The sequence below is a fragment of the Hypomesus transpacificus genome, chromosome 12 (assembly GCF_021917145.1).
Source record: "Hypomesus transpacificus isolate Combined female chromosome 12, fHypTra1, whole genome shotgun sequence".
NCBI classification, from domain to species: domain Eukaryota; kingdom Metazoa; phylum Chordata; class Actinopteri; order Osmeriformes; family Osmeridae; genus Hypomesus; species Hypomesus transpacificus.
Window position 1 is genome coordinate 9,571,209 of NC_061071.1, and position 19,899 is coordinate 9,591,107.

Below are 19,899 nucleotides of genomic sequence, written 5' to 3' on the forward strand. Positions count from 1 at the left end.
ACATTTACACCACTCTGGCAGACCAGGAGATAATACCTCATGTGAGGTCACTTCCTGTGTGCTTATAGTAAGCGTTCAGAGATTATTAAAACTTTTTTTAATCAGCCAAATCTCTCGTTTGGTGTTTCTCTGGGAGAGAGAGAGAAAAAGTGATAGAACGAGAGAGTGTAAGACTGGAAGGGAGAGAGAAAGAGAGAGGAAAAGGGGGGGAAAATGTGTACATTTGAGGGAATCCGACGGAGGGCTGCTGATTAGCTCTGCCCTCTGTTTCTTTGCGGCTGCATATCATGGTGTCCCCTCTAAGACACACATGCCAGGGAGAAACCTGTTCTTAAAAAGAGGCACACAAGCAAGCACACACATGCACACACACAGCTCCCAATCAACCCCACCTACACCATTTATGTCATAAACTTTTCTGCACACACACTACACACACCAGCCCATGCCCTGAGCCCCTGGTACACAAATACACAACCTATTTATCCAGGCATGCTGGTAACTGCTCCCCCCAATTCAACACTTTAAAACTGTTCTATCAGAAAATACTTAATACCAACATGCAATTATGGTCCTCTTCTTCACAATGTATCTCTTTCTGCCCCCCCCCCCACACACACACACACACACACACGCACACAAACACCCACACTACATGTCACATCAAAGAACACTGTGAGTCTGTGTGGAGGTCTGCTGATTGGACAGGACAGATTAAGATGTCTAGAAAGAAAAAGGAGGAGTGAGAGATGAAAGGAGAGCAAAGGAGAGAGAATTAAAGAGAGTGAGAAGGATGGATAGAGAAGAACAGGATAGCAGAAGAGAAAGACAGAGGGAGATACAGAAAGAGAATGAAAATTACAGATTTTAAAGGAGAGAGTTTCCCTCCAGCAAATATCTAAATGGCAGGTATTTGAATAGAATGCCTAGTATGACTGTGTGTGTGTGCGTCATCTAAATTAGTGTGACCTTACACACGAAGATGCCTTACTCATGCAACTGTATATGTATGTATGTGTGCATATTTGAATGTCTGAATGTGGTGTGTGTGTGTGTGTCACCATAAGCAGCAGGGAACTCCCACCAGCTGCGGTGCCAAAACTGCTGTAGAGCTGGTCTGACTATGCAGCTGGGTCTGTGCCAATGCCAACATGCTCTCTCTGTCTCCGACACACACATTCATGCGCACACACGCAAACGAAGCCGGCCCGTTCACAAGAACACATGCAAGGAAAATCCAGAAGACTCATGTTCTCTACCAGCAAGTCTGTGAACCAATCAACTCCCTGCAAAAGACCGCTGACATGTCCTCACTGGGGCTCTACTGTCCACACTGAGGAACAACTGAGGCAGGACTGAGGCAGCACTGAGGCAGGACCGTGGCAGGACTGGGACAAGAATGTCCACAGTGAGTTAAAACAGATGCAGGGATGTCCATAGTGAGTTAGGACTGGATAAGAGAAGAGGCAGGACTGAGGAAGTGCTTGGATGAGAAAGAGAACATCAGTACAACCACCTGCTATCAGACATTTGAATCTCTCCTGACACTTAGCTTGTTCTTGATCTTTATTGGATATGATAAAGCACTTAATGCAGGCAGCCACTGGATCTTGATAACTACTTTGCAGGGAATTGACCCTAAAGCCCAATGAGGAGAACTTGTTTTTTGGTCTGGGTTCCTCCCTAACTACTGCAATCTCTAGCTCGAGGAGCTTCTCCCTATTATTGACAGGTTTAGGTTAGATCTCCAATGTTGACATCCACAGCCAGATGATCTATGAAACAGATTAAAAGATATTTGAAACATTGGATGTGAGAGCCTCCATAAAAACAAAACTGAATTTGGTTGACCTAGTGTGTAACTAAATCGGTTTGAAAAAGAGCCCTTTTTAACTTCTTGCTTATGTTTAGGTATGTGTGTCTGTGTGTGTCTGTGTGTGTGTGTGCCTTGATCAGGTTCCCACCGTGGTTTGCAGCTCGTTGGAGAGGTAAGTTCCAGAAGTGACAGGAGCATGTGAGGAACTCTGTAAGCAGCTTAGAAATCCAGACCCACACGGAGCACATGATCAGGGAATGTTCACAACGCCCCCCAATCCCTTCTTTAGCTCTGCCTCCCCAGACTCCTACGACCAAACTCAGACTTTGCCCCCACTCTATCCCCAGCCCTATGCCCAATTCTAGGGCCAGTCCCAGCCCCCAGCCCCAGCCCCCAGCCCCCCATCCCCAGCCACCAGCCCCTGCCCCCAGCCACCAGCCCTGAGCTTCTGGGGTCCAGCTAACGATTCTAGATTCCAGCCAGAGCACCAGCCTCAAGCCTCATCCGTCTACCCCAGGCCTAGCCCTAGCCCCAGGCCAAACCCCTGGTCTTAATTCAAGTGGAATCATGTTAGTCTAAGCCATGTGCAACACCTCCTCCACTCATGACTTGGTAGTGATTCTAATAAATGATTCATAAATGAGTCACTCTGTCAGAGTAGGGAAGTGCCCAGAGTGGAGGCCGACTCTGCACTATAAAACAAAGTAGGCGTGAGTGTGTGTGTGCGCGTGTGGCACAGTTACAGTAAGCCAGGTTGTGTTGACGTCCAATAAAGTTCTCACAGTGTCCTCGATCAGAGATCGTTTCAACCTCCAGCTCACTAAGATGGCTTTAACTCCAGGTCCCCACACATATCAAAGGACAATCATTCTTTCTCCTTTCTCCTTCTGTGTTTTTTTGCGAAAGCACAAACGAAAGATAAATTGGTCTTAACTACTTGGAAAATTGTCACCTCGACTCAAAGCTAATTCAAAATAACATATTCTAGAACACCTGACACTGAAACACCATGTATGGGAAAAGGAACTACAAGGAAAAGGACTATAGAGTGTGTGATTATGTGTGCACATTCAACCTCGGTAGCTTGCAGGCTGTGCTGGAGTATAGGCAAACTGTCCTTGAGAAAGGTTTAATCTGTCTGGGTTATCACTCAAAAAAAGTAATTAAATGTGATAATAAACTAATTGAAAATCTCTACAGTTTACCAATGAGGTCTGCATTAAATGTTACTAAAAAAATAAAGATATTAAGAATAATACACTTGAAATAATTAATTGTATTACTTTGCAACATCAGTTCAACCACCTCTTCTGGGCACATTGCAATGGCATCTCCCTCTCTCTCTCTTTCTCTTCCTGTCTGTCTTTCTCTTCTATTCTTTCTCTTTCTTCTATTCTTTCTTTCTCTCTTTCATCTCAGTTTTTTTTCTCACAAACATGTAACAAGGATATAGCAATCACTTCAGTTTCATTTGTACCTGCAGGGAATAGGAGACATGGAAACAAAACATACACACACACCTTTTATCTCCATCTTGTGGGATTAACCACATCCCAACAAGCAACACCACCTCCCCCATACACACACACACACGCACGCACGCACACACACGCATGCAGACGTACACACACACACACGCACGAACACACACACGCACACACGCACACACACACACACACAGACAGATACTGTCTGTCAACAGAGAGTAGAGTGTAATCAGAAACCACATCTTCATGAAGGGCTGCATGTCAGAACAGTGGTTTAAGAATAAACTAAAATTACTTTAATTCAACATTCCAGAGCAACACGCAGGCCTATCCACACTTGTCTGTTGTAATGAAATCACATGCATTTCAATGTTTCGATATTCCCACCCCCCATCTCCCTCTCCACCCCCCACACTACACCCCCTGTGCTTTACAGGAAGCAGGTTTAAAATTCTGCTTACGTCAGTTTGAATTAAAATGTGATCTAAGACGAGTGCCCAATGAGCCAGCGCGCACATGCACACGCACACACAGCAGGAAAAAAACGAAAAGACACTTGTTGCATTTCTGCCATACCTGGGAGGGTAAGATTGAGTGACAAGTGGGAGGTGTGGTCCCATTCATCCAGACAGGAGCAGTGAGGCCATCTCACCTACAAGACAGGTAACACATGACTGCATCTGGGAGGGTCATATTAAATAAACACTTTAATTCTTAATCTTGACCGTGGATACTGTATAAAAAGGGGAGGGAAAGAACAGTGGCCAAAGAGAAGACGGAGAGTTGTGACATTGTGACGGAGGAACACAGAGGAGGACAGAGGAGGGAGAGGACAAAATTGGCAAGGCTCTCTTTCACCTGGAGCTCGGCCAGTAGGAGACGAGAGAGAGATGCAGAAAGAGAGAGCGATACAGAAAGAGAGGGGGGAGATCGACACACACAGAGCAGGCCCCTGGCCAGACAATGGGTCTGTGCCAGATCTAAAGTGGTCCAGTCAAATATTCACATCAGTTATAATTGTCAACAAGCCTTTTTAAGTCTGCTTTGTGTGACACTGTGAATGTCACACTCCTGTTTGTGTAGGAGTGAGGTTTCAGTTGACACCTCACAGGTAACCCAATAACTTTAATCTCTCTCTCTCTCTCTCTCTCTCTGAGGTGTGTGAGGGTCACCAACAGAACAAGAAGTTTGAGGTGTGTGGAATGGGAGTAGAGGGGAGAGGTGGTGTTGGGGATGGAGGAAGTTGGTGTGTGGAATGGGAGTAGAGAGGTGGGGTTGGGGGTGGAGGAGGTTGATGTGTGGAGCGGGGATCTCCTGCAGTGTGGGTGATGGCTCACACATGTGACACAGAACTGGGGGCGGCTGTCTCTGTGCATTAGAAAGTCTGAGAGTTTTAGTAGATCTACAAACAGCCCCTGGCTTCCTCTCTGCAGCTTAGCAGACTCCACATTAAACACCAGGCCTCAGGTAGGAGTCATGAGGAAGGCCCCAAAAACACCAGCTATAAAGGTATGGCACACAGACCTGGACAGACACACACACACCTGTGTTTCATCTGCATTTCAGCAGTTAGTATTTGTTCCGAACAGACAGTCTAAATCAATCCCAGATTCAGGCCGGTTTGGGCATGGCCGGGAACTGTAGTATTGAGTGCCAGCTGTCTCCTGTAGGTTTGACTCATGTATGAAACTGCCTGAGAAAGAAAGGTGGCTGGTGAGAGAAAGAGAGAGACAAAAAGGTAAAGAAAGAAAACCAAAGTTGGCATAATGAAAACAGTTCCCTGCATGCTGGTGTTGATCTGATGGAAATTGTTAATGACAAAGGGAACTCTGTTGTAGTCATCATTCCACATATCACACAAACACATGCACACATACAGAAGAGGCACAAGTAAAAGGGACTGACGATGCACTCTATCCTCTCAGTAGACATCTCTGTCCCAGCCCCAGTCCCCTAACGCACACTGATAAATTACCCATAAATCCAAAGTGTAGTCTGTTCTGCCTCAGTTTTATTATTGTATGTTCAAGTCATGTCCACCTCTTCAGAAATACCAACCCCATATTCTCACCCGTCACTAAAGACAACCACTATCAACCATGCTCCAGTCCTGGCTACATGGAAACTAAACATGTCTGCCAAACTGTCATAGACTGGCCAACAGGATCTAAATCTCTCGGTGGTTCAGTTCCCGCAATCAGACCAGAGGGACCATGCTGTGTGTGCGTAGTTCTGAAGAGACGCCACCAGGGGCTGATGACTGGGTGGCCCGGCTGGTACACACACACACACACACACACACAGATACACACACAAGCCTAGGCAATTGCAGCCCACCCCAAATACCAGAGAGACAAATAACTGTGGATAAAACGACAATGCAAGTGTTTACTCTGGCTATTATTTTAAGACCCAAGAATAGGGGGAGGAGAGGGGATGAGAGAGAGAGGAGAGGCAAAGGATGATGGGAAGGTAGAAAGGAACAAACAAAGGAGAAGTATCAAGGGTAAAGGACAGTTGGAAGTTATAGATGGAAGACAAAGGACAAAGGAAAGCAGGACCAAACGGAGAAAGACAGGAGGTTAGTTGGTTGAGACCAAGGATAAGAGAGGAAGTAGAAGAATGATGATGAGAGTCCTTAGTTATCATGAAGGGAGTGTTTGTCTCTCTATCCCTTTACTCCCCTTTCTTCTCTGTCGTTCTCTCTTTGACTCTGGCAGTATAAGGTAATATGGATTTTCTAAAACCAACAGAGCAATCCCATGAAATCCTGATTAAGTGCTTGTCAGTGAATGTCAACACAGGATATGGCTCCTAACAAGACGTTTGAATCCGGAGGGACTTACTTGAGGGCGGGGGAAAAGCTCCAACACGCTGTCCAAAACATGCACGCTCACAAACACACGCCTGCACGTACTCACACGCTTGGACAACTAATCTTAAAAACTCCAACACACAAGCACTACAATCATGTATAATCACAAAGTTAACAGGATTGCATATTCTGTCTCAATGTAAACTGTATTGTAACTTATGGGACGTGGAAAAGTGGATCGCAGTTAGAAGCGTCAAATGGAATGCGCTCTAGTTTCTCTATTGCCGTGGGTGCACCCGCTGACGCGCGAATTTTGTGATCAAAAATCATGTGATCGCACAGCTGGTCCTGTCCTGATGTAAGGTTCAGGGCGTCACGTTCCAAAGCTGTTCAAAATGTCGCCTGCAATTAAAGTTACAAATTTGTTCCAAACTTCGATTCCCTCATATACAACCAGGTATAAGATATCCGTACTCAGTGTAATTATCTACTTTAAATATTTGTTTTATTTCCTTTTTCTTATTTTTGCGTTTCTCATGGGTGGGTCTTTCTGACATTGAGCAAGGCAGCTATGACAACAGGTGTATGGGAAGTGATAACTACGACGTCGTACCTGGCACAGGTGACAGTGCTAGGAAGCTAATTTCTCAACTTATAGAGGAGTTTAAAGAGGAGTTTAAAGAGAAGTCCGTTCTCGGAAAAAAAGTAAGTGGCTGTTTTTAAGACAATTATTTAAGCCTGTAGGATATACATCTATTTGTCTTTATTACAGAAATTGCTTTAAAAGACTATAAACAGATATAATCGCTAAAATGTATGACATAGCTAACCGATGGGTATTGCTGTTAATTTCACTATTTTACAACCTCCAAACTCTTACTCTCTCGTCGGGAAAGCCTTAACCCATGTACGGTAAACCAGGCTGAGAGATGTATCGGACGGTTTTCTAAAGAAGTGGGAGGTTTCCCCACTGGAAAAAAGCGGAAGCTGGCGCCAGCTTTCGGTGACAGATTGATACAGTAGCGGAATAAAAACAGCCTGTGAAAAATGTACAATAGCCTACAAAAACACAGCATTTGTTTTGATAGAAAGCAGCCTTGTTGTAAAACCAATCCTCCTTCACTTACGATTCCTGCATTTGTGCTCAGCATTTGTGGCCCAACAGGTGCTTTCCAGCAATGGTTCCAACCTGTCTCATAGAACAAAGTTGAGTTAGTTGAGTTTTTCAGATGATGGAGCAATGTATAGATCTAATGACAATGTAGATCTGTAAACACTAGATTTGCAGTAGCCAATCGTCTAATGTGGACAGTTTGCAGAGATAGAAATTAGTGGTCTTAAGAAATATACATTTGTAACTGCATTAATAATACCCCTAAAGTGACTTTTTTTGAATCTTGAATTTTTGAGAACCTGACATGTTCTCCACGTGAAGACCGTTTAGAAGTTTGATTTTTTTTTCCGTCAAACTTCACAATAAGATCCATATAAATCCAATAGAAACGGGCTAAGGTCTCCTTCAATCCTTCCACAAAGGGTTAAAATAAATCAGAATTCGGTATTCTTAGTGCGTGAGGTGTTGTGATTACTGTACATTACTGGGTGCGTGTTGTGACGGCCTTTATGTTTAATGCCTGTGGTGACAGTGGGAGAGGGAATCCATCAAATCTGCCACAGTTTACATCAAAGTTATTCAGCGTTGCATTGCTGAAACATCTGTGTCTCAGCCCTTGGGCGACTGTAGCAAGGATGAACGCACGCATACACTCTCTCACACACACACTCACTCACTCAGACTCATACACAAACACACACACATTGCACCTGTTTGTGTTGCCAGTCTCAGTTCAGGTGTGTTCAGACAAACAACCCTCTGTCCATCACCCCCCTCTCTGCCGTATCCTCAATCACATTTAATTAACATTTAACCAGCTCATTCATAAACCCTGTGCAAATTGTTGGGTGAAATATGGCTGTCTGTTTTTAGCAAACCCCCCCCTCCCTCTACCCATCTTTCTTCGTATCTGTGTCGTCCTCCTCTGTAAGTCTCTCTCTCTCTCCCTGTCTCTCTCTCTCTCATACTCACTCCCCCTCTTTCTCTATGCCCTCCCCTTATTTCCCTTCACTGGTGTAGCATTTCTGATTGCCCATTAGTTTAGCATTAGCAGTAATTGCATTGCCGTGAGTGTTAGCATTGATTAGCGCCGGCATTGCGCTGGTGTTTGGACTGGCTCCTGCTGGGGAGCTGATGGTCTCATTAGCAGATGATGGGCCTGGCAGACGTGCGTAAGCAGGGGTGACTGTATCACACAAGTAATGACACATATCCCATTCCCCCTGCACTAACTGTCCCCATGGGCAGCCCTCTGCTCGCACGTACTTGAGTGTGTGTGTGTGTTTGTGTGTGTGTGTCAGAATCTGTCAGCTGACAGCCAGGCTAGTGTTGAGCCACGGTGAGGCTTAGTATGGTTTGTAGCCTCATTGAAACAGAGAGCAGTCTTCAGGACTGCCTGAATAAATATCCACATCATCCGTCATCTGAGTTGTGCGTTTTTGTCGTTAACTGATGACGTCATCCATGCGGATGGAAGGACTACATACACCAACACAACTGACCAGAAGATCTCACGACTGATGCAGTGTGTGTGTTTGGGGGGGCGGTCAGGTTTTGATCACAAGCTTCGTTACTGACTTCATCTGTCCTGAGGTTCTCTCCTCAGTTCCTCAGTTCAGCCTGTTACTTGTTTTTGTCTCATCATGCGTGTGTGTGTGTGTGTTCATGTGCCAGTGAAACAAAGTACCACACAGCCTTTTGGCTGTGCATGTGACTTTGTGATCCAACTAGATAGAACAGGTGACACTGAGAGGGGGGGATTGGAGAAGGAAGATGGAGGAGAGGAGATGGAGGAGAGGAGATGGAGGATGTGGAAAAGAGGAGAGATACATAGACAGAAGGGGGTATACACAGATCTAGAAGTGATATAATCAGAGCATTGTCAATGCAGAAATCAATATGATGCAAGCCCTGTACAAGCCAGCATGAGCCCCATGGGCTCCCCAGACACACTGCCTCTCTGTTTCTCTGGCAGGGCCCCAGGACTAGTGTTCTGGAACACAACAGGTTACGACCCAGAAACCTCACAACACTCAATTCGTACCCACTCAAGATGCACAACTGCTTGTTTTTTATCTTTTTTTTTTCTCCTCTTTGTCCTCTCTTCTCTGCCCTCTCCCCTCCCTCTCTCTCCTCTTTCCTCTTTCCTCTCTCCACTCCCCTCCTCTCATGTCCTCTCATGTCCTCTGCTTGCGTGCCTGACTGTCAGTTTGCCTGTCAACCATCTTGTCAGTCTGTCAGCCAGTCTGTCTGTCCACATTGCAGGTTCGACTAAAATACTAAAACCGGAGAGACGGCATTCAGAGTGACTCTCTCACAACTTCTGAGCCACCCTGACACACGCACACACACCCTCTCCTGTTCGATGTGCAGCTGTGATCTGGTGATTGAGCCAGGCTAATTAAATGATTCAGAGCAATATGGAATTGTCTGAGGGCCCCATGGCTTGGGAGGGGCTTGTTGGCACATACCAGCCCAGTACTGACAGCAGCCTAGCCCTGGCCAGCCAGTCCAACAGACACACTTCCCCAAACAGAGCCATTTATGGACCCGAGGAACCAGTAATTATAACGATGATTATGATGCGTCTCGAATCTCTATATACATCCAAATGTCCTTAGTCATGGCTCACTGTTCTGATAAAGGTTACATCACCACATTAGGATTCGACTGCTAATTGCAATGGTATGGTGTCTTTCTTGTTTGGTAACAACGTTTTATTCCTTGTTATTGCTGGGACTGGGGCTTACCTAGTGAGAGAGGGAGGAGTGTTATATCGTATCCACACAAAAAAGACAACTTCTGTTCTCTTTCCTTACACAAAAATGCTCATACATGTTCTCATATGAAGGGACAAACCTTGACAAAATGCTGTCTGTGAGGGGACAACCTGCAGATGAAACGTGCTCAAGAAATTAAACTCATTGTGTGTGTGTCTGTCTACCTCCAAAGTGAATAACCCCATCCCATCCAACCTGAAGTCGGAGGCTAAGAAAGCTGCCAAGATCCTTCGAGAGTTCACTGACATCACCAAGGGCAGTGGGCCAGACATCCTCATCCCAGGTGGGGGTTCACATCTTATACAGTACGCACTTTGCTCTTTCCCTGGCATTCTTTCTCTCCCTTTGTTCCCCCTTCCTTCCCTTTCAGTAAACCTTTTCTCCCTCGGCTGTCTTCCTTCCTGTCTCTCTCTCTCTCTTCGTGTCTTTCTCTCTCTTCCTGTCTCTCTCTTCCTGTCTCTCTCTTCTTGTGTTTCTCTCTTTCTGTCTCTTCCTGTCTGTGTCTCTACCCCTGTCTCTCTCTCCTACTGTCTCTCTCTTCCTGTCTGTCTGTCTCTCTCTCTCCCTGTCTCTTTCTCTTCCTGTCTGTCTCTCTTCCTGTCTGTCTCTCTTCCTGTCTCTCTCTTCCTGTCTCTCTCTCTCTTCCTGTCTGTCTCTCTTCCTGTCTGTCTCTCTTCCTTCCTGTCTCTCTCTCTTCCTGTCTCTCTCTCTCTCTTCCTGTCTGTCTCTCGTCACTCCTGTTCCTGTCAGACTGGCTGCTGACAGCCACTCTGTTCCTGGTCTAGCAGCAAATGATGTAACCAATATACCAACATGGCCTCAACTGACTCTTGTTTTATGTGTGTGTGTGTCTCCAGCTCATGTGATAGCCAAGGCCAAGGGTCTGGCCATCCTCTCGGTGGTCAAGGCTGGCTTCATGATCACGGCTCGAGCTGGCAGCGGCATCGTCATCGCTCGGCTTGCAGACGGACGTACGTAAACACACACACACAGTCCCTGTGTTTGTTTGAAGAGGCTGTATGTAACCAGACTTATCTTTTTTCCTCCTGTGATGGGTTCCGTGTGGTACCCTAGATGGTTCTGTGTGACCTGTGATGGGTTCTGGATTCTCCCTTGTTCAGAGCATTCTGTCTGTTCCTGTCCCATAGGTTGGTCCGCTCCCTCTGCCATTGGTATCGCAGGTCTGGGCGGAGGCTTCGAGATAGGAGTGGAGGTACTCACTCATACACACACATTCTCACACAGCACCCATGCTTCTTTGGCTTGTAACGGCGTTCCAGACGATGTTATGATAACTGTCTGCTCCTCGCGAGTGTGTTTTCTTTGCTGTGAAGTGTGTGTGTGTTGTTTCCTGGTGATCTTTTTAGTGGAGCTGTCAGGGTAGTGATTGAAGGCCAGACCAGACGCTGTCTGACCCGCTGAGTGAAGCCCCTCTACTGCACTCTCCCCCAGCGACACAGAAACACTTAAAACACGCCATCTGTCAACACACACACACACTCTCTGTCTCACGCTTTCTACCTCTTCTCTCTCTCTTTTCGTTTTTTTCTTTCTCTAGTCTCTCCCTCCCTCCCTCCCCCTCTCTCGCTCTCTCTCTCTATCTCTCTCTCTCTTCCTCTTCCTCCCCTCCCTCTCTCTCAGGGTCAGAGAGTTTAGAGCGACAGTGTGAGGGTGACCCTGCCTGCCACTCTAGTGGGAGAGAGAGAGAGATCCGTCAGCAGGAAGAAGGAAGCTTAGGGGTGTTGCAGAGTGTGGTGGTGGGATCCAGCTTATATTTTTAAGATGTTTCTAGAAGGTTTGCAGCCTTCCACATGCCATCCAGAGACCCAGCGGAGGTGTTGTGTGGTTGTGAGAGCAGCTGTGTATCATAAGGTCAGGGTTTATATCCATCTCTCTATCTCCCCCCCCTCCCAAACTGCTTCCCTCTGCCACCCTGGACATAGTCATGCTCTGTCACCCTGGACCTAGTCATGCTTTGTGCCCCTGGCTCCGAAGGGTGTTCCTGTTCCTCTCTGGGGGGGGGCGGGGGGGGGGGAAGGAGAGTTAGACGAGATTTTCTATTTTGGTGTTTGTATCATGATTCTTATCAGGACTCTGTTCAGTAGCTGTCAGTGTAGTTCTCTTGCTGCGGTCGCACGGGCACACACACACACACACACCCCTCAGCCACAGGTGAATAAGAGTGGCATTGTTCTCCCCCTCCTGGCGGTGGTGTGTGAATGTTATTAATGAGACCATAGGAGGCAACAGGTCTCAGCCTCACCCAGTCTGTCCTGCCATCACACACACCCAGTCTGTCCTGCCATCACACACACCCAGTCTGTCCTGCCATCACACACACCCAGTCTGTCCTGCCATCACACACACCCAGTCTGTCCTGCCATCACACACACCCAGTCTGTCCTGCCATCACACACCCACACACTCATACACACAGGGCATACGCGCATGAGCACACAGTCACTCTCCCTTCCTCTCCTTCTCTCTCTCTGTCTTATTAAGTGGCTTGAGCCACTTAGATAATGTAATAGAAGCTCAGTGACGAGGCCTCCCCCCCCCCCAGTCCCTGCACCATCGTCGGGGGGGAGACGGGGGAATTGGATCCTTGTGTTTGTTTTGAAACACATCACCTGTCCCTACTACCTACTGTACACACCTTCAGTTCCGCTGATCAATCAATTGCTGTGTGTGTGTGTGCAGGTATCAGACCTGGTGATCATCCTGAACCAGAGGAGAGCGGTGGAGGCCTTCACTATGGGGGGCAACCTGACCCTGGGGGGCAACTGTACTGTGGCAGTGGGGCCGATGGGCAGGTGAGGGAACACACACACGGACACATGCAGTATACACACAAACATGCATTATACACACACACACACAGGAACATGCAGTATACACACAAACATGCATTATACACACACACACAGAAACATGCAGTATACACACAAACATGCATTATATACACACACTTACACAGGAACAACGTACAGTATACACACTGACATGTATGCAGGCTGTGTCGGCTGCATACACTGTTTATTCACTCCATATGAATGTAGCTTTCTTAACTGTACCCACGATAAGACGTCTCCCAATGAGAGTCCAGGGTGACCTCCCCTTTCTCTGGTTAAACCAACACACACACACGCTCACACACATTTCATTTTCCCCATTCCAGGAATCACAGAGGAGTCAGTGGTCATGTGACTCATGTTTAGAAACGTGAGGATTTATGTGGTGTTAGCTGATCTGCCGGGACACTTCCTGCTCTCTCCCTATTGGTCAGACTGGAGTTGGGCCATGGGAGGATGGTGGTAAACTCAATTATCTGTGGTCAGCTACTACTGTAGGCGTGTGTGTGTGTGTCTGTGTGTAAAAGCATCTGTTAAATGAATACATGTAAATGTGTGTGTCTGTGTGATACAGGGGCCAGTTTAGCAGCACTAGCTATGATGACATTATTTTAATCCCAGCATACACTGTTTCTAACGGAGGCCAGATGATTCAAATGATGACTCCAGGAACACACACACCCACTCCAGGGTGGCAGTAGGCTGAGGGGACACACACCCACTCCAGGGTGGCAGTAGGCTGAGGGGGGACACACACCCACTCCAGGGTGGCAGTAGGCTGAGGGGGGACACACCCACTCCAGGGTGGCAGTAGGCTGAGGGGACACACACACCCACTCCAGGGTGGCAGTAGGGTGAGGGGGGACACACACCCACTCCAGGGTGGCAGTAGGCTGAGGGGGGACACACACCCACTCCAGGGTGGCAGTAGGCTGAGGGGGGACACACACCCACTCCAGGGTGGCAGTAGGCTGAGGGGGGACACACACCCACTCCAGGGTGGCAGTAGGGTGAGGGGACACACACCCACTCCAGGGTGGCAGTAGGCTGAGGGGACACACACCCACTCCAGGGTGGCAGTAGGCTGAGGGGGGACACACAACTCCAGGGTGGCAGTAGGGTGAGGGGGGACACACACCCACTCCAGGGTGGCAGTAGGGTGAGGGGGGACACACAACTCCAGGGTGGCAGTAGGGTTAGGGGGGGGGACACACCCACTCCAGGGTGGCAGTAGGGTTAGGGGGGGACACACACCCACTCCAGGGTGGCAGTAGGGTGAGGGGACACACACACCCACTCCAGGGTGGCAGTAGGGTGAGGGGACACACACCCACTCCAGGGTGGCAGTAGGGTGAGGGGGGGACACACCCACTCCAGGGTGGCAGTAGGGTGAGGGGGACACACACCCACTCCAGGGTGGCAGTAGGGTGAGGGGACACACACCCACTCCAGGGTGGCAGTAGGCTGAGGGGACTCCCTCAAAATGATTTTCTTTCCGCTGCCCTTAACCAGTTGATCGCGTGTGCAGTTGGGGAATGTCGTTAGTATGTGTTGACAGAAGAAATGGGTTGTGAAAGTGGTTATTGTTTTCATAGCTTTGTGTGTGTCAGTAGGGTTTTCTGAGGGCAATTAGGTGGAAGGTTGTGTATGTCTCTGTGTGTGTGTTTGTCTGTGTGTGTGTGTGCGTGTCAGTGGGGTTGCTCATGTTGGCACAGGTAAATTGTTGTTTATGGGTGCAGGTGGAATGAAGCCCGCGGGAGAATCCTGCACACACACACGTCTTTATTTAGAATCAGGCGACAGGTCAATTAAAATAGGGAAAATACAATTAGCTTTCAAAGGAGTGGAGCTGACGAGGGGTGTGGGGTTTTCTTTGTGTGCGTGTGTGTGTCACAATTGCTGAGTGCAGGGTGATATTGGGCAGAGCAGCAAGATGGCCTCTGCCCAACTGAGTCAGCAGGTCAGAGGAAATGGTTCCTCGTCAGGTTCACACATACAATGAAGTCTGTATCACTCTCTGTCTCTACAAGCTCTACGAAAACCGACTGTCAAACTGTTTTATAATTGCAAGATGATTATAATGGTATCTGCGTGTGTGTCTGTCTGTTTGTGTGTGTGTTTTTCTGTGTGTGTGTGTGTGTGATTTTCTGTGTGTGTGTGTGTGTGTCAGGAACGTGGAGGCAGACATAGCTCTGCGTAGTACCGCAGCAGTGTTCACCTACTGTAAGTCCAGAGGCCTGTTTGCTGGAATATCCCTGGAGGGGTCCTGTCTCGTAGAGCGCAAGGAGACCAACCGCAAGTACGACCTGTGTGTGTGTGTGTGTGTGTGTGTGTGTGTGTGTGTGTGTGTGTGTGTGTGTGTGTGTGTGTGTGTGTGTGTGTGTGTGTGTGTGTGTGTGTGTGTGTGTGTGTGTGTGTGTGTGTGTGGGGAGTCAGGTGGCTGAACGGTGAGGGAGTCGGGCTAGTAATCTGAAGATTGCCAGATCAATTCACGGCCATGCCAAATGACGTTGTCCTTGTAAGTCGCTCTGGATAAGAGCATCTGCTAAATGTCATGTCATGTTTCTGTGTGTGTGTTTGTGAGTGTGTGTGTGTGTGTGAGAGGGAGACCTTGCTGTCCTGTCTACTGTATTTTGTCTGTTGTGGTTTTATATATGTTATTGCATGCATTCTTGTGTTATTAAGTATTGAGGTGTGTGTGACTGTGTGTGTGTAGGTTCTACTCCCGGGAGATCCGAGCGTCGGCCATATTAAACGGAGATGTGGACCCCCCTCCAGAAGCTGACAACCTGTACACCATCCTGCAGGACTACACCGAGAAGTACTGCAATGACTGGACCGGCAAGATCGCCAAGGTAGCGCACACACACACACACACCTGTACACCATACTGCATGATTAAGCTTAGAAATGCAACAACAATCAGGCCAGCAGGGACCTGTGCTCCAAGGTAGTGCACACACTTGACGGGTATTCACATACACACAACTACTCACATACACACAATTACTCACCTAAGTGAACACACGCACGCTGTCTATCACTGTACTGATGCATGTCTAAACCATGCTACCAACAAGGCAGGTGCTGGTTCCTGTCGTTGCTGAATTCCTTCTTTATGTGGTAATCTCTCTCTCTCTCTCACTCCTTTTCTCTCATGCTCTCCCTTTCATCCTGTCTCACACTCAGTATCTCTCTTCACCCACTTTCTCCCTCTCTCTCCTAACCATTCTCTTTCTCCCTTTCTCACTCTCTTCCTCTATTTTCTTGTTGTCTCTCTCATTAATGCTTTGTGTGTGTGTGTGTGTGTGTGTGTGTGTGTGTGTGTGTGTGTGTGTGTGTGTGTGTGTGTGTGTGACCGTTGAGTCAGGCCCCCACCAGACCCAAAGCTCCAGATGCACATAGATCCACCATCACACAGAGGATGCAAGGTATCACACAGACACACACACACACGCTGTTTTCTACAGACACAACTGGATGTGTCAGGTGTTGCCATGCCTGGGGTTAGGGGAAGGTATATTCTGTTCCTGAACACAATCTAGAATTTCTCATTTGATTGATGCTTCCTGTGTGTTACTAGAACCCAAACCATCCCTTTACCCAAGCATCTCTGGTTTCAAAAACGACAGCATCAACCAAGGTGAGAGACTCTTCATCCTCATCTTCCTCATCCTTCCACCACCACCATAATTTTTTTCACTCCTCTTTAAGACAAGCCAACTTCAATGTACCCAATATAACATTAGTATTCACGGTAAAACAGGCTGTGTGTGTGTGTGTGTGAGCGACACAGAGGTGATCTGTGAGTGATGTAATTGTAGAGCTGAGTGGATATTAGCCCTGTGTTGGCCTTCCTGTGACGCAGACACACACACACACAAACACACTCTGCTCTAGCCAGACACCATGTTCCCTAGAGATGATGATGATGATGATGCTGCAGTTGAGACCCGTCTAATTGGTCGTTTGACACCATCTGTGACTCTCTCATTATTTCTCTCACCCTCCATCCCTCACTTTACCCTCTCTGCCCTTATGTAGCTGTCCAGTCTGATGGTAGTGTCTACCACAGTATTACCATCCTGGTCAGGGTTTGATTATTCTGGTCTGATGGTGCTCTCTCTGAGCAAGGTTAGGGTTGGATTAGTCTGGTCTGATGGTGCTCTCTCTGAGCAAGGTTAGGGTTGGTTTAGTCTGGTCTGATGGTGCTCTCTCTGAGCAAGGTTAGGGTTGGATTAGTCTGGTCTGATGGTGCTCTCTCTGAGCAAGGTTAGGGTTGGATTAGTCTGGTCTGATGGTGCTCTCTCTTAGCAAGGTTAGGGTTGGATTAGTCTGGTCTGATGGTCCTCTCCCAGGAGAGTACAGATGGAGGGGTGACAGAAGGGGACAAGCGACAGTTGAACGGCTCTCACAACGGAGAGGGTAACATACTGACAACAAGTGTGTGTGTGTGTGTTTGTTCAGGCTTCAGTGGTTCAATGACAGAGGAATGCCTTCATTTACACAGTGGCCGACTTCATTGCCAAAACACACACCACCATGTCGACAAGTAGTGAGATGAAAGTAGAGGTGTGCGAGCGCGACCATGTGAGCGTGTGTCTACTTGAATGTGTGTCTGCCTGAGTACAGTGTGTACTCGCATGCACCTAGAGGGGAGACACACGAGGCATGTGTGTGTGCACATATAAGTGATATATTAAATGGTGACCTCATTGAGATAAGCCAAACTAAACATACCTGATCCCCACTGGACTGGGAGAATAGGACCTGCCATAATAAAGGAATCATTGTATCAAGACTTTTAAATACGGAGAGGGGGAGAGGGGGGGAGGGAGGTGGGGGCAGTGAAAGAGAGGAGACTGTCTTGGGGGGGCTATTGTTAGTCTCATTAATGGCCTAGGAGAGATCTGTTCATTACTATGGATAGATGGAAAGAACCTTCCTGTTGTGTGATGAACGAGTGCAGCTTTTCTCAGGGGATACAAGGGGAGGGGGGGGTTACAGGTAAATATGAGTCTGAGGTTGTGTGACCGCGTATCTACACAACAGTGTTCTTTTGTGACCCATGGTAATAATTTGTGCCACACACACTCTAACTGTCCTGTCCTTACACAGCACACTCGTTCCTCCTCTCTCTCTTGCTCTCGCTCGCTCTCTGCACCAAGGCTATACTGCCCTCTGGTGGGTTAACCAGTCATTACTGCAGTCAGGTCTTCAGGTTGTGTTACAAAAGAGAGGGAGAGAGAGGGAGTCAATTCCTCATCCTGTCAGTCATGTCCTGTGTGTAACCAGGCCTCTGCTCTCCTCCACAGTGGCCTACAACACTGCATCTAAAGCTGTCCTCAACCAGTATGGTACGAATCATCTCTTCTCTCTGCTCTGCCATGCCCATAGAACATGAACAGACATGAAACGGAACCGGAATCTGAGCCTATATATACCGTTACTGTCTGAATGTTAATGTTATATCAATACATGAGGGGATACAATTACTGTTGTGGTAACCGTGGTTACTTGTGTCCTCCCAGCACCTGGGGCCGTTGCAGGCAGCTCAGGAGACCATCTTGTTGTCACGGCGATACATCCCTTCATGGGACAGCAGCCTGGCGACTTAAGCTTCTGCCCTGGCGACCAGATCACCGTGGTTACCAAGACGGATTCCCAGTATGACTGGTGGGAGGGTCGTCTGGGGGGCCGGGTTGGAATCTTCCCTGCCAACTTTGTAGCCTATCCCTGAACTGATATACGTGTACACATACACAAATGTAGGGCTGCAACACACACACTTTCTCACACACACACGGCTGTAACACACACAGAGGGCTGTAGCACACACACATATGACTGTCACAATACACACACCGTCACATCCCAGACACACACAGACTGTCTTTACAGCTGAACTCACGTTATTCTTTCACTCACGTTATTCTTTTAGTGTTCACATTTACTGCCTTAAATGTTCACTTTGACCAGAGAAAAACACACAAACAAAGGACATCTTTGAAGCCGTGTTGTTCCCACTGAAGAGGGCCTGTCTAAGGTATCCCACTCCCTGCTCTTTCAGAACACTTTAAATGACCAGACCATCTCTTGGTTTCACTTGCTGTGGGTATATTGAAGGTTGGGTTTTGGGGGGATTTTAAACCAATCAGCTGTTGGCTGTTGGAGTATGTTGAACCTCCTCAGGTTCACTTCACTGGTGGGTGTGGTCATCCATGCGAAAATATATCAAGTTTAAGCTACAGATATTTATGCAGCTTGTCAGAATCAGTGAAACTGTAAAGAAAATGGAGTTTCAGACAGGATCCAGCAGGTTAGCAGCAGCTGTCATGGCTGAGGTTTGGCTTGTGGTGTAGCAGGGAAACGTTGTATTAGACACTTCCTGGTTCCAGGGTCTCCTGGAGGAGAGCGGTCTTCTCTCCACATGTTACATGTGTATGACTGTTTTAACATTGTTTTTCTCGAGATCAGGGGGAATGGGGATAGTATATTTATGAATATATTTTAAATAATGATGCTTTGATTTTATTCATAGGTGTGTATGGACAATAAAGATGATGTTAACACCAGGCTCTGGATTAGTCTTTTGTACACAGAATGCCAACTTGTAAAATACTCTGATCCAACACATACCTACTGTAATAGGTGTGTGTGTGTGTGTGAGGTGAGAGAGCTTTCCAAGAGACAACTCTGTCAGATGCTGTTGTAAGTTTTGATGAAACCTGTAAAACCAAAGGATGCCATATAGAAGAAGACCGAACACAGACACGTGGAAGCTACCAATGGAACCCTTGACAGGTTAGGAAGCCTGTCCTCAGTCAAACCCTGTCTTGCTTGATTGAAGGTTGCAGTTTCTGTTTTGGCCACCAGAGAGCACTACTGGACAGAATGTAGGGTGCATGCTGTGAGAAGCGCCAGCCGCAAGCCGGTGGGCGGGTCAAGCAAACAGGACGTGTTATTGGTTATGAAGGTCACTGAAATTTGCTTACCACCCCCACCACCACCACAAGCCCCACCAGAGTGTGTGTG

The 19,899-nt window shown here is 47.5% G+C and overlaps 1 protein-coding gene across 1 annotated transcript; it reads left to right on the forward strand.

The window, feature by feature from the left end:
• The first annotated feature begins 6,692 nt into the window (after window positions 1-6,692).
• On the forward strand, window positions 6,693-19,439 carry sh3yl1 (SH3 and SYLF domain containing 1). The gene is made up of 11 exons (XM_047031510.1): window positions 6,693-6,823; window positions 10,185-10,295; window positions 10,870-10,983; window positions 11,161-11,225; window positions 12,713-12,825; window positions 15,035-15,163; window positions 15,581-15,719; window positions 16,235-16,295; window positions 16,448-16,507; window positions 18,180-18,221; window positions 18,396-19,439. Coding segments are annotated over exons 1-11 (1,044 nt in total). The 5' UTR covers window positions 6,693-6,822; the 3' UTR covers window positions 18,605-19,439.
• Window positions 19,440-19,899: the final 460 nt, after the last annotated feature.

Coding starts and splice junctions, on each gene's coding strand:
- sh3yl1 (XM_047031510.1), top strand. Junction 16,508..18,179: donor AAACGACAGCATCAACCAAG/GTGAGAGACTCT, acceptor TCTCCTCCACAG/TGGCCTACAACACTGCATCT. Junction 18,222..18,395: donor AGCTGTCCTCAACCAGTATG/GTACGAATCATC, acceptor GTGTCCTCCCAG/CACCTGGGGCCGTTGCAGGC.